The sequence below is a fragment of the Stegostoma tigrinum genome, chromosome 7, assembly GCF_030684315.1.
Source record: "Stegostoma tigrinum isolate sSteTig4 chromosome 7, sSteTig4.hap1, whole genome shotgun sequence".
Taxonomy (NCBI): domain Eukaryota; kingdom Metazoa; phylum Chordata; class Chondrichthyes; order Orectolobiformes; family Stegostomatidae; genus Stegostoma; species Stegostoma tigrinum.
Genome location: NC_081360.1, coordinates 99,341,717 through 99,354,216, shown reverse-complemented (window position 1 = coordinate 99,354,216; position 12,500 = coordinate 99,341,717). Strand labels below are relative to the sequence as shown.

General features: G+C 46.6%; 1 protein-coding gene across 1 annotated transcript in view; it reads left to right on the top strand.

Annotated features, from left to right (window-relative positions):
• The first annotated feature begins 9,282 nt into the window (after positions 1 to 9,282).
• The window catches only part of LOC125454276 (protein Wnt-10a-like), a 68,613-nt gene continuing 65,395 nt past the window's right edge, over positions 9,283 to 12,500 (top strand). The window contains exon 1 of the mRNA XM_048534884.2: positions 9,283 to 9,674. Coding sequence (XP_048390841.1) covers positions 9,610 to 9,674 — 65 coding nt within the window. The 5' untranslated portion in view covers positions 9,283 to 9,609. The remainder of the gene's footprint in view (positions 9,675 to 12,500) is intronic.

Sequence of the window (12,500 nt, the reverse complement as noted above, 5' to 3'; positions counted from 1 at the left end):
GTCTTAAGCAAAGCAATTTGCTCCACGTAGTCAATGAGCAGGAATCTGGTGTCCTTGTTGTCCAGATGTTCCAGGAATGAGTACAGGGCTAGGAATATGGCACCCACTGTCAACCTGTTATGTCATTAAGTATGCAATTGGAAGGAGTCTTTCTTTCAATCTAACATTTAGGTCCGGAATCAAACATTACAGGTACACATTCCGTTCCTCAACTGCACCACCGTTTTAATGAATGTTTCTTTGCATCTGTTAAAAGAACACTCCAATTAAATGCCCTCTACCACCATATAATTAAATGCAATTAACAATTCATATGACATTATCAATAACATGGTAAAAATTACAGTAGCAACATATTTCTGTCAACCCCCTACTCTCTGCAATGAAGCTCAATCTTATCTTTCAATTAGGTAACTTTACAGTTTTCAGCCTCAGCATCGACTTCAATCAGATCAGATATTTTTCAGTCACCAGCTGCAGTGGTTTGCTTTTCTGTGATTTGAATCTTGCTGAAAAAAGAGACAGCTTACTGGAGCTTTATGTCTTGTACCTATCAGAACAGATTCAATAACAATTTATACTCAACTAGTAAAAGGTGCTGAATGGTTGGGAAGTTGACTCTGATTGGTTGAGGTGTTGCTGCAGAGGAAGCCAATGGAAACTATCCTCAAACTCACACCTAATTCAAAAATGGGACTGGGCACGAGCGTATTCCTTTTGTTTGTGGAGATTGGGTCCCTGCTTTTGAATATATATTACATCTAGCAAATATGAATCAGGATTTTGACGGATTAGTTTGTAGTGAGCTTTCAAAATTTGGCATTCTTGTGTCAGCCCTGATGAGGACAGGATGAAAAACTTTGACATCACCTCTCTCTTTTCATTAAGATGTATGCTGGGTATTACCAAGCAGCATTTGTGTACCTGTTAGTCACACTTCCCCACAACTGTGTTAACAATTAGAAAGTGTATGACTGCCTATTCAGTGTGCTGAGACATCCTGAAGTCAGGAAAGAAGCTGCATAATGCAGGCCTTTCTTGCAGTACTATGTTTTGGTTGTATTCTACTGATCAAATCCTTATCTCTCACTAGTGGACTATGTCTGTGAGCCATTTTAGCCCCAACATCCAACTTGATAAAATCCCTCTCTTATTTATTCAGTGCTTTTCACCCATTGAGAGGAATTCCCATGTGATCACCACAAACAGGATTTAGAAATGAAGAAAACTGTTCAGGAACATGGATAACAGCCACAATAGCCAAATTTTCCAGTGTTGTCTGCCTATTTTTTCACTGTTAACCTTTCTTTCACTGTTGACCTGCACCTACTGCCAAACAGAATGTTGCCGTCAGATATTTCAGACACTAAGTTCAGACTGATCTTTCCCCTGATCCCAGAAAGTATGATGAGAACTTGCATGAGTAGCTTCTAAAGCCTGTTGCAGATTTTTACAGGGAAGCTTTGCCCTGTGTGATGATAGTGGAGGTGTGAGCTGATAGTGACGCAGAGAGGATAACAGAGCAACAGTGAACTTGGTGAACAATGGTAGGAGTGTGATCCAAAATCATACAACCTCTCGCATTGATATGATTCGATTTATTATTGTCACAAATACCGAGATACAGTAAAAAGCATTGTTTTACATGCTATCCAGACAAATCATACCTTATATAAGTACATCAGGGTAATAGAATGCAGAATACAGTGCTACAGCTATAGTGAAAATGCAGAGAAAGATCAAGTCCAATATATGAGAGGCCTCTTCACGAGTCTGATAGCAGCAGGGAAGAAATTGCTCTTAAATCTGTCAGGGCATATTTTCAAACTTTTGTATCTTTTGGCTGATTGAAGAGGGTGAAAGACAATATGACTGGGGTGGGAGGGGTCATTGATTATGTTGGTTCTTTTCCCAAGGCAATGGGAATTACAGATGGAGTCAATGGGTGGAAGGCTGGTTTGAGTGATGGCCTAGGCTATTTTTATACTTCCCTTAATTTCCTGTGGTCTTGGGCATAGCAGTTGCCAAACCAAGGTGTGATACATGCAGATAGGACGCATTCTATGGTGTGCCTATAAAAATTGGTCAGTGATTATGGACACACTGAATTTCCTTAGCCTCCTGAGGAAGTAGAGGTGTCAGTGTGCTTTCTTGACCATCACATCAATGTGGGTGGACAAGGACAGAATGTGGGTGATGTTTCCTCCTGGGAACTCAAACATTGTCGATCAAATATATCAAGATGGAGAGTTAACTATAACGAATGACTTCAATTCCTGATCAATCAACATCAGCCTGTGTTGGTTGCTTTTCATTTACAAATAAATCTGATTTCGCTGAATTGGCATTCTTTTCCCAATGTTTGGAGACTTCAGTCTCTGCATCATAAACCACGTTTGAATAATTTCTTGTTAATGTTCTCCTACTGATTGCTTGTGACTCAGTCCAATGGTGCTTATTTCTTATCTTATTTCTTGAAAATAGTAATTCATACTGAAGATCTAATTTTGCACCAAGAGAAATCACATCTTTGCAGCATAATAAAATGTGAGGCTGGATGAACACAGCAGGCCAAGCAGCATCTCAGGAGCACATGAGATGCTGCTGGGCCTGCTGTGTTCATCCAGCCTCACATTTTATTATCTTGGATTCTCCAGCATCTGCAGTTCCCATTATCTCTGATACATCTTTGCAGCAGTTTTTTTTGGTTTCAGTCGTATTCTGTGACCCTTTGCCCTCTTGCCTGACCATTCAGTGGCCTGGAAATTGTGACCTTCCTCACAGGTCAGTGGTTTTCATTCTGGAAATGCAGCTTTTAACAGGTTCCAGAGGGCAGTTAAGAGTCAACCATGTTTCTGTGGGTCTGGAGTACAAGCAGGGAGGGTTTGCTAAAACTATACAAGATGCTAGTTCAACCACAGTTGAAATACAGTAAACCATTTGTAACCCCTTTCCTGAGAAAAAATAATACCGGCCTTAGAGAAGATTCACTTGGCTGGCACCAGGTGTGAGGAATTGTTTTATGAGGAGAGATTGTGTAAGTAGAGCCTGTACTTAATGGAGATTAGAGTACTAAGAAGAGATCATATTGAAACGTACAACATTGTTAAACACTTGTCAGGGTTGACAAGGCTGTTTCCACTTATTGGAGAGTCTAGGACCAGAGGGAATCATCTCAGTATAAGGGTCACACATTTAAACAGAGAAAAGGAGGAATTTCTACTCTCAGAGGTTAGTGAAGCTGTTAAGTCTTAGTCATTATGAATGGATGATTTTATTGTCATGTGCATTTTACAGTAAGCAAAATGGTAAAATACATAAAAAGCTTTTCCACATTTGCATGATCTGGCACCATTTTGTATAGTTTAAGAATAGGGACACAAAAAGAAAGATATAGCTTAAAGAGAGTCCAGCAGCGCAGAGATAACGCAGTGTGGAGCTGGAGGAACACAGCGGGACAGGCAGCATCAGTGGAGCAGGAAAGCTAACATTACAGGTCAACTCTTCTTCAGAAATGGAGGAGGGGGAAGGGAGCTCTGAAATAAATCAGGGTTGGGGCAGGGGAAGGTAGGTGCGATGACGATAGGCGAGTGCAGGTAGGCAGTGGTGGGGATTGGTCAGTGAGATGGGAGGGGCAGATAGGTGGGACAGAAGATGGACAGGTTATGTCAGGTTAAGGAGGCGGGGATGAAAGGGAGGGTTGGTCATTGGATGAGGCCGGGGGTGGGGAGATTTTGAAACTGATAAAGCCCACATTTAGACCATTGCGTTGTTGCCAGGTCACCATCATTGACACCTATGCTCATCCCTCCTCCACTGCTTTTGTTGCTGTCTATGCTGGACCCAGCCAGTGTTGATTCCAGTTACACAGCTCACTGCTGTGGAAATGCTGCCAACATCATCAAAGACCCATCGCACCCCAGCAACGAGCTCCTACAATCTCTTCCATCAGGCAGTAGATACAGAAGCCTGAACACACACACTAGCAGGGTCAGGAACAGATTCTTCCCTACTGCTATTATACTGATGAATGGGCTCTCTAACTGAAATAATGTTGATTGTTCTAATGTTGATTTTGCCTAGTGTGCTCTGTGCAACGTAACCTGCATGCCTCAGTCTCAGCTTTTCTACATCCCAAGGTCTGTATGCCCTTGCTTACTTTGATTTGCCTGTACCACTCTTAAACAAAGCTCTTCACTGTACTTCGGTGCACATGGCAATCAATCAATCAAGCAATCAAATAAGCTGTCACTCTCAGGCTCCATCCCCATCAGGATGACTCTCCTGTATAACCACCTCACCACCGTCTGCCTCGACCCGCCAACATGAGCGTCACATCTCTCACCACTGGGCCTACCTGGTCGATGTAGCCATGATGTGGTTCTGCCATCGCTTTGCCACTGACAATGACCAAGCTGCCGATCATAGACACGTACAAGCATAGCAGATAGGAGCAGGAGGAGGCCATTCGGCCCTTCAAACCTGCTCCTCCATTTTTCATTATCATGGCTGATCGTCCAACGCAGTAGCCTAATCCTGCTTTCTCCTCATAATCTTTCATCCCATTCGCCCCAAGAGCTGTATCTAGTTGCCTCTTGATTACATTCAATGTTTTGGCATCAACTACTTCCTGTGGTAATGAATTCCACAGGCTCACCACTGTTTGGTGTGAAGAAATGTCTCCCCTTCTCCGTCCTAAATCATTTACTCCGAATCCTCATACTATGACCCCCGGTTCTGGATACACCCACCATCGGGAGCATCCTCCCTGCATCTACCTGTCCAGTCCTGTTGGGATTTTATAACTCTCTATGAGATCCGTCCTCATTCGTCTGAACACCAGCAAAAGCAATCCCAACCTAGTCAATCTCTCCTCATACATCAGCCCTGCCATTCCCGGATTCAGCCTGGTAGTCTTCTGCTGCTGTCCTTCGAGAGGAAGAGCATCCTTCCTCAGAAAAGGAGACCAAAACTGCACACACTATTCTAGGTGTGGCCTCACCAAGGCCCTGTATAACTGCAACAGCACGTCCCTGCTCCTGTATTCGAAACCCCTCGCAATGAAGGCCAACATACCATTTGCTTGCCTGCTGCACCTGCATGCTTACGTTCAGTGACTGGTACACAGGGACACCCAGATCCCACTACACACTCCCTTCTCCCAATTCACGGCCTGGTCCTCAGGACCAATGTCTGCTACAGGGCCTACCCCACTGCCATCTCCTCCGCTGATGTTACGGCTGTTGATTCCAATGCAAGGTCCCGTGCTTGCCTTGGAAAAGAAAGTAGGAGCTCCCTCAATGCTGCCACAGGATCCACACTGGGCACACTTGAACCCACGTTCGGCTCCCTCACTGCTGCTGACACCTTCCAACCTTAGGACAAGGGTCAGTAAAGGAAAAGAAAAATGGCCGAGGAAGTAGAAAAGCAAAAGAAAAGGAAAGTGGTCAGAGCAGGCATGCCCCAGCTCAGGAGCCCTCTGAACAACATCATGAAGTATACCGAGGGCTGAGAGAGGCAGATTTTTAACCAGTAAGGGGAATCCAGGGATATGGGGACAACACAGAAAGTGGAGTTGAGGATTATCAGATCAGCCACGCTCTCATTGAATGGTAGAGCATGCTGATGGGCTGAATGGTCTACTTCTGCTCAATGTCTTATGGTCTAATATAAGACAGACTGGGTGGTGATGGAAGATTCTCTTCCATAAACAACACAGTGAACTGGATGGGTATTTAAAACAATTGACAATAGCTCATAGTCACAACAACTGGGACATATTCCTCATTCCAGATTTATTTTGAATTATTGCAGCTGTACAACACATTGGTTAGGTCACTTTTGGAATACTGAGTACAGTTCTGGTCTCCCTGCTGTAGGAATGATGCTAAACTTGAAAAGGTTCAGAAAAGATTTATGAGGATGTTGTCAGGGTTGGAGGTGCAGAGAAAGGCTTAATAGGCTGGGACTATTTTCCCTGGAGCATTGGGGCGACCTTAAGGACATTTGTAAAATCATGAGGGGCATGGATAGGGTGAATAGTCAAGGACTTTCTCCGAGGGTGGGGGAGTCCAAAGCTAGAGGGCATAGGTTTAAGGTGAGAGGGGAAAGATTTAAAAGGGACCTAAGTGGTATTTTTTCACACAGAGGGTGGTGCATGTATGGAATGAGCTGCCAGAGGAAGTGGTGTTACAATTATTTTTAAAAGGCATTTGGATGAGCCTATGAAAAGAAAGGGCTTAGAGGGATATAGGCCAAATGCTGGCAAATGGAACTGGATTAATTTAGGATGTCTAGTTGGTGTGAATGTATTGGACCAAATTTCTGAAGAAGGGTCCTGATGTCAACTTTCCTGTTCCTCTGATGCTGCCTGGCCTGCTGTGTTCCTCCAGCTCCACTCTGTGTTATCTCTGACTCCAGCACCTGCAGTCTTTGCTGTCTCCAATTGGACCGAAGGGTCTGTTTCTGAGCTGTACACATGTATGACTCTCTGAGTCTAAGTTAAACACCACCAGCTGTGATGACAGGGTTCAAATTCACATCCTGAATTACCTTGTGGTTCAGTAATATTGCCATCATGCCACGATCTCGCCATGTTTGCAAATGCCAGCAACGGTTGGTCCACTAATTGAAAGTGAACAAAACTAAAGGACAGGCACAGATAGAGGGATCTTTAATGATCAAACATAGAACTGGATGCATGCTATCTGAAAGAAATGCAAAAACAACATCGATGGAGAAAATTTATTAATGAATCTTGTCAAATTAGGTCTCAAAGAAGCCATATTTATGCTAATAAATTGTGAAGCTGGATGAACACAGCAGGCCAAGCAGCATCTCAGGAGATTCATCCAGCTTCACACTTTGTTATCTTGGATTCTCCAGCATCTGCAGTTCCCATTATCTCTGAGCCATATTTATGTATCTCCTTTCATAACCTCAGGACTGAAGTCTGCAAGTGCATGGCAGCCAATCTAGAAAATGGAGACTGCTATGGTTTATGTGTGATATTTAGTTCAAGCCGTGATCTCTTCAATGAAAATAATCCTATTTGCCAGCAGGCAGCCCATTATCCATTCATTGGATGAGGGCATCGCTGGGCAGGTCAATATTTATTGCCCATCCCTAATTGCCCAGAAGGCAATTCAGGATCAACCACATTGCTGTGGGTCTTGGAGTCACATGTAGGTCAGACCAGGTAAGGATGGCAGTTTCCTTCCGTAAGGCATGTTTGAAAACCAGATGGGTTTTTCCAATAATCGACAATGGATTCACTGTCATCATTAGACTCTTAATTCCAGATATTTATTGAATTCAATTTCCATCATTTGCTGTGGCAGGATTTGAACCTGGGTCCCCAGAACATTACGGGGTCTCTGGGTTAACAGTCCAGCGATAATGCCACTAGGCCATCGCTTCCCCATCTGGACTGTCTCTCCGTGTGTGTGTGTATATGTGTGTGTGTGTGTGTGTGTGTGTGTGTGTGTGTGTGTGTGTGTGTGTATGTGTGTGTCTTTGTGACTGTGTGTGTGTGTCTATGTCTAGGTGCGTGTGTCCCTGTCTGTGTGTCTGTGTGTCTGTGTGTGTGTGTGTGTGTCAGTGCGTGTGTGTCTGTGTGACTCTGTGTGTGTGTGTCTATGTCTACGTGTGTGCGTGTGTGTGTCTGTGTCTGTGTGTGTGTGTGTGTCTGTGTGACTGTGTGTGTGTGTGTGTGTGTGTGTGTGTGTGTGAGATAGAGAGGGAGTGACTGTTCCTTTGTGTTACTGTGCATGCGTGTGAGACTGTCTCTCACGGTGTGTGTGTGTGTGTATGTGTGTGTCACAATGTGTGAGTCAGACTATATCCCCTGTGTGTGCGTGTGTGTGTGTGTGTGCGCGCGCACGCTTGTGAGACAATCTCTCCCTACATGTGTCACTGTGGGTGTGTGACACTGTCTCTCCCTGTCTGTATCACTGATGTGTGTGTGTGAGAGAGAGACTGTCTCTCTGTGTGTTACTGTGTGTGCATGTGAGACTTTGTCTCCCTGTGTGTGTCACTGTGTGTCAGACTGTCTGCCCTGTGTGTGTGCCCTTATGTGTGTGTGACTGGTTCTACCTGTGTGTGTCACTGTATATGTGTGTGAGAGATAGATTGTCTCTCCATGTATCACTGTCTATCCATGTGAGACTGTCTGTCCCTTTGCGTGTCACTATATGTGTGTGTGTCACTGTGTGTCTAACTATCTCTCCCTGTGAGCTTCACTGTGTGTGTAACTGTCTCTCCCTGTGACCATCACTGTGTGTGTGACTGTCTTTCCCTGTGAGCTTCACTGTGTGTGTGACTGTCTCTCCCTATAAGTGTCACTGTGTGTGCGACTGTCTTTCCCTGAGTGTCACTATGTGTGTATGACTGTCTCTCCTTAGAGTGTCACTATGTGTGTGACTGTCTTTCCCTGTGAGTGTCACTGTGTGTGTATGACTGTCTCTCCTTAGAGTGTCACTGTGTGTGTGACTGTCTTTCCCTGTGAGCGTCACTGTGTGTGCGACTGTCTTTCCCTGTGAGCTTCACTGTGTGTCTGACTGTCTCTCCTTAGAGTGTCACTGTGTGTGTGACTGTCTTTCCCTGTGAGCTTCACTGTGTGTGTGACTGTCTCTCCCTGTGAGCGTCACTGTGTGTGTGACTGTCTTTCCCTGTGAGCTTCACTGTGTGTGTGACTGTCTCTCCTTAGAGTGTCACTGTGTGTGTGACTGTCTCTCCCTGTGAGCTTCACTGTGTGTGTGGCTGTCTCTCCCTATGAGCGTCACTGTGTGTGTGACTGTCTCTCCCTATGAGCGTCACTGTGTGTGTGACTGTCTTTCCCTGTGAGTGTCACTGTGTGTGTGACTGTCTCTCCTTGTGTGTGTCACTGTCCATGTAAACCCTTTTGTCTCTTTACGTGCCTGTCTGTCTGACCCCTCCACTTCCCTCTCTGCGACTTTTCCCCTCCCTGCCTTCTCTCCCCTGCTGACTGAGTCACTTTCTGTCCTTATCTCCCTCCTGCTGTAACTTCATTACTGTAGCTAGTGGGTATGACCCCATAACAGTGAGTCGCCCTGTCTCTCTCTGACACTGTCTCTCCCCCTGTGTGTGTGTGTGTGTGTCACTGTGAACCTAATCATCTGAAATTGTTCGGGGCGGTTTCTCCCTGTGCAATTTCATGCAGTGACGTACGGTAGTGGGCCGGTATTTCAGCGCTCACTTTATTATAGTGTGTTCCAGCTAAAGGAGGCTTCACTCAGATTCTCACTCACAGCAGGAGTCGAAACCCTGAGAGTGGGGGCTATCAGTGAAGGCTTGGTGATAGAACCCATAGACAATTCAGCAGTAAGTACGTGAGAGAGACACACACAGAGAGAAACTGTGATCCCTTTGAAATTCACTGAGAACTGTGTCTGAAGCGAGATTTAGAACTTGAAGTGGATTTCAGTCTGAGAATCCTGAGGGAGCGGAGGGAGAGAACCATTCCATGCCGCAGGAGTGAGGAGGGAACTGATAGGAAATGAGCTGGGCTCGGTTTGGAGGGAGTTGCGTCTGACTGTTGAGCTTTTCACTTGGCCCGTGGCAGTGTGTTCCCAGGCTGAGTTGCTGAAGATGCTGGCGCTGTGCGTCTCTCCTTCTGCCATCGTCCTCCTCTCCTTTACCTTCTGTCTGCACAGGTAAGCGCAAAATCGCACCGTCCCGGGACTTCCTCGTTCGTTAATCAACGGAGACTGTGCCCGTGCCAAACCACCCTTTTGTTAAAATCCCGCTCGGATGTAACCCCAAATGTAATGCATACAGTTTCTCTTGTCTTCATCTGAGCTGTTCTGCTTTTCTTGAGTTGTCTGAATTTCATCTGAATCATGCGTCTCATTTTTCCAATTAATTATTTTAAATAAAAAGAACCGCAGTCAACAATAACTCCCTTCTGACAGCAATGCTCTTCTGGCTGCAGAATATTTGTACATTTATTTGGAAAAATTAGCTCCCCACGTTACACAAGGCGAAGCTCAGTAAGTCACGTACATAGAAGTTAGCTTTCAGATTCACGGAATTCATTTCTATTATTATGACTTGGATAGCCCCTCTCTCCCACTCCCCCCACCCACCACCCACCAGTTTAGTGTCACCGATTTGGCGGGGGAGGGGGTTCACATTTAATACAATAAGGAACTGTGGATGCTTCAGGTCTGAAACTAATGTAGAGATTACTGCAGGAACTCAGCAGGTCTGGCAGCATCTGTGCAGAGAGAAACAGATTTAACGTTTCCAGTCCAGCCCAGTTCTGAGGAAGGGTCACTGGAAGCCGAAATGTAAACCCTGTTTTCTCACAACAGATGCTGCCAGTCCTGCTGAGTTTCTCCTGCAATTTGTCGGGTTTTAGTTCAGGTTGGGTTTGAAGAAGAAGAGTTTGTTTATTCCCCTGATGGACAACTTTCCAAGGTTTCAACAGTGAACTGAACACTCAGATTGCAGGGTGCGATACTCCTGTTAGCAGCGTTCCCAGCCCTGCGCCCCTCTCCCAAACCCGAGTTTAAATGCAACGGAGTCTAGGTCACTGCGTCCTTCACTGGTTCCCAGGATCCCCCGACAGTCTGACTCTTCGGCCATGTGGATGGAGAGGGTCCACTTTAACCATGTGACTGCGGTAACCCTCTGTCCACGCTACACGTGGAGAAACGCAGTCCGCTCGGCCCGTAGCGCCTGTGCTAGCCAGTCCTTACTGACCCCGTGCAGGGGTACAATACCGTCTCCAACGCCGCTTCAGGCACCATCTCTCTCTCTCTCTCTCAGAGATGGGTGTGAGAAACCCTCACCCTCGCACTTATCCCTTCCCCTTGGGAATACCCGGTCCTTAAAACTCTCCAACCCATCCTTCACTGTAAATACAATATTCACCGTATCGCGGGCTCTCAGATCCACACTAAGAGATTCTGTTGCACAGTTTTTGGATGTGTAAAGTGAGGGAAATCAGCCTCTTAAACAGTGCACCCATTCGCATGCATATTCCTGTTCCTTAATTCCGCTTGCCTACCGGGTGAGCGGAGTGGACGTTTTAGCTGAGGGCATTCCACTGGGGTTCCTCTCAATTCTCGCTGCTGTCTTCCCTATTTTAAAAATACCAACGTAAGAAACTGTCTAATACACGTGTATGAAATTACAAGAGCGACGCGTGCAAAACTATCTTTAGGGTAACGTTTACCCCGATTCCCAGTCCTCAGCCCATAGTCCACCCCATATACACGGACGCTTACACGCCTCCTCCAGTCTACCACAATGTCATGCAACTTTCCCCAATCTAATCTGTCAATAAAAATCAACAGGTCCCTGCAGTGTCGAATTGCTGCTAGGTTAATGGTTTTTCTGAGTGGTTCATCAGCCGTGAGCTGGGGATCAGGGTGATGTTCAGGGCACAAGAGCAGAAACTCGCCCGGTATAGCAGCATGTGTAGAGAGAGAGAGAGATAGAGGGCAAAAACAGAGTTAACGTCGAGAGTCCAGCGACCCTTCTGCTGAACGAGGATGCTGCTAGACCTGCTGAGTTTTCGTTTCAGATTTGCAGCATCCACCGTTCTTTGGTCATTTTTACTTATTTCTGATGTTAAGAGGTTCTATCTCAGAGCTCAGCTAACAAGCTCCCAGTCCCTGTCCTGCAATCTATCTCGCAGTCCCCCTCCTGCAGTCTATCTCCCAGTCGCCCTCCTGCAATCTATCTCCCAGTCCCCCTCCTGCAGTCTATCTCCCAGTCCCCCTCCTGCAATCTATCTCCCAGTCCCCCTCCTGCAGTCTATCTCCCAGTCCCCCTCCTGCAATCTATCTCCCAGTCCCCCTCCTGCAATCTATCTCCCAGTCCCCGTCCTGCAGTCTATCTCCCAGTCCTCGTCCTGCAGTCTATCTCCCAGTCCCCCTCCTGCAATCTATCTCCCAGTCCCCCTCCTGCAATCTATCTCCCAGTCCCCGTCCTGCAGTCTATCTCCCAGTCCCCGTCCTGCAGTCTATCTCCCAGTCCCCCTCCTGCAATCTATCTCCCAGTCCCCCTCCTGCAATCTATCTCCCAGTCCCCGTCCTGCAGTCTATCTCCCAGTCCCCCTCCTGCAGACTATCTCCCAGTCCCCCTCCTGCAATCTATCTCCCAGTCCCCCTCCTGCAGTCTATCTCCCAGTCCCCCTCCTGCAATCTATCTCCCAGTCCCCCTCCTGCAGTCTATCTCCCAGTCCCCCTCCTGCAGTCTATCACCCAGTCCCCCTGCCTGCAGTCTATATCCCAGCCCCCCTCCTGCAGTCTATCTCCCAGTCCCCCTGCCTGCAATCTATCTCCCAGTCCCCCTCCTGCAGTCTATCTCCCAGTCCTCCTCCTGCAGTCTATCTCCCAGTCCCCCTCCTGCAGTCTATCTCCCAGTCCTCCTCCTGCAGTCTATCTCCCAGTCCCCCTCCTGCAGTCTATCTCCCAGTCCCCCTGCCTGCAATCTATCTCCCAGTCCCCCTCCTGCAGTGTATCTCCCAG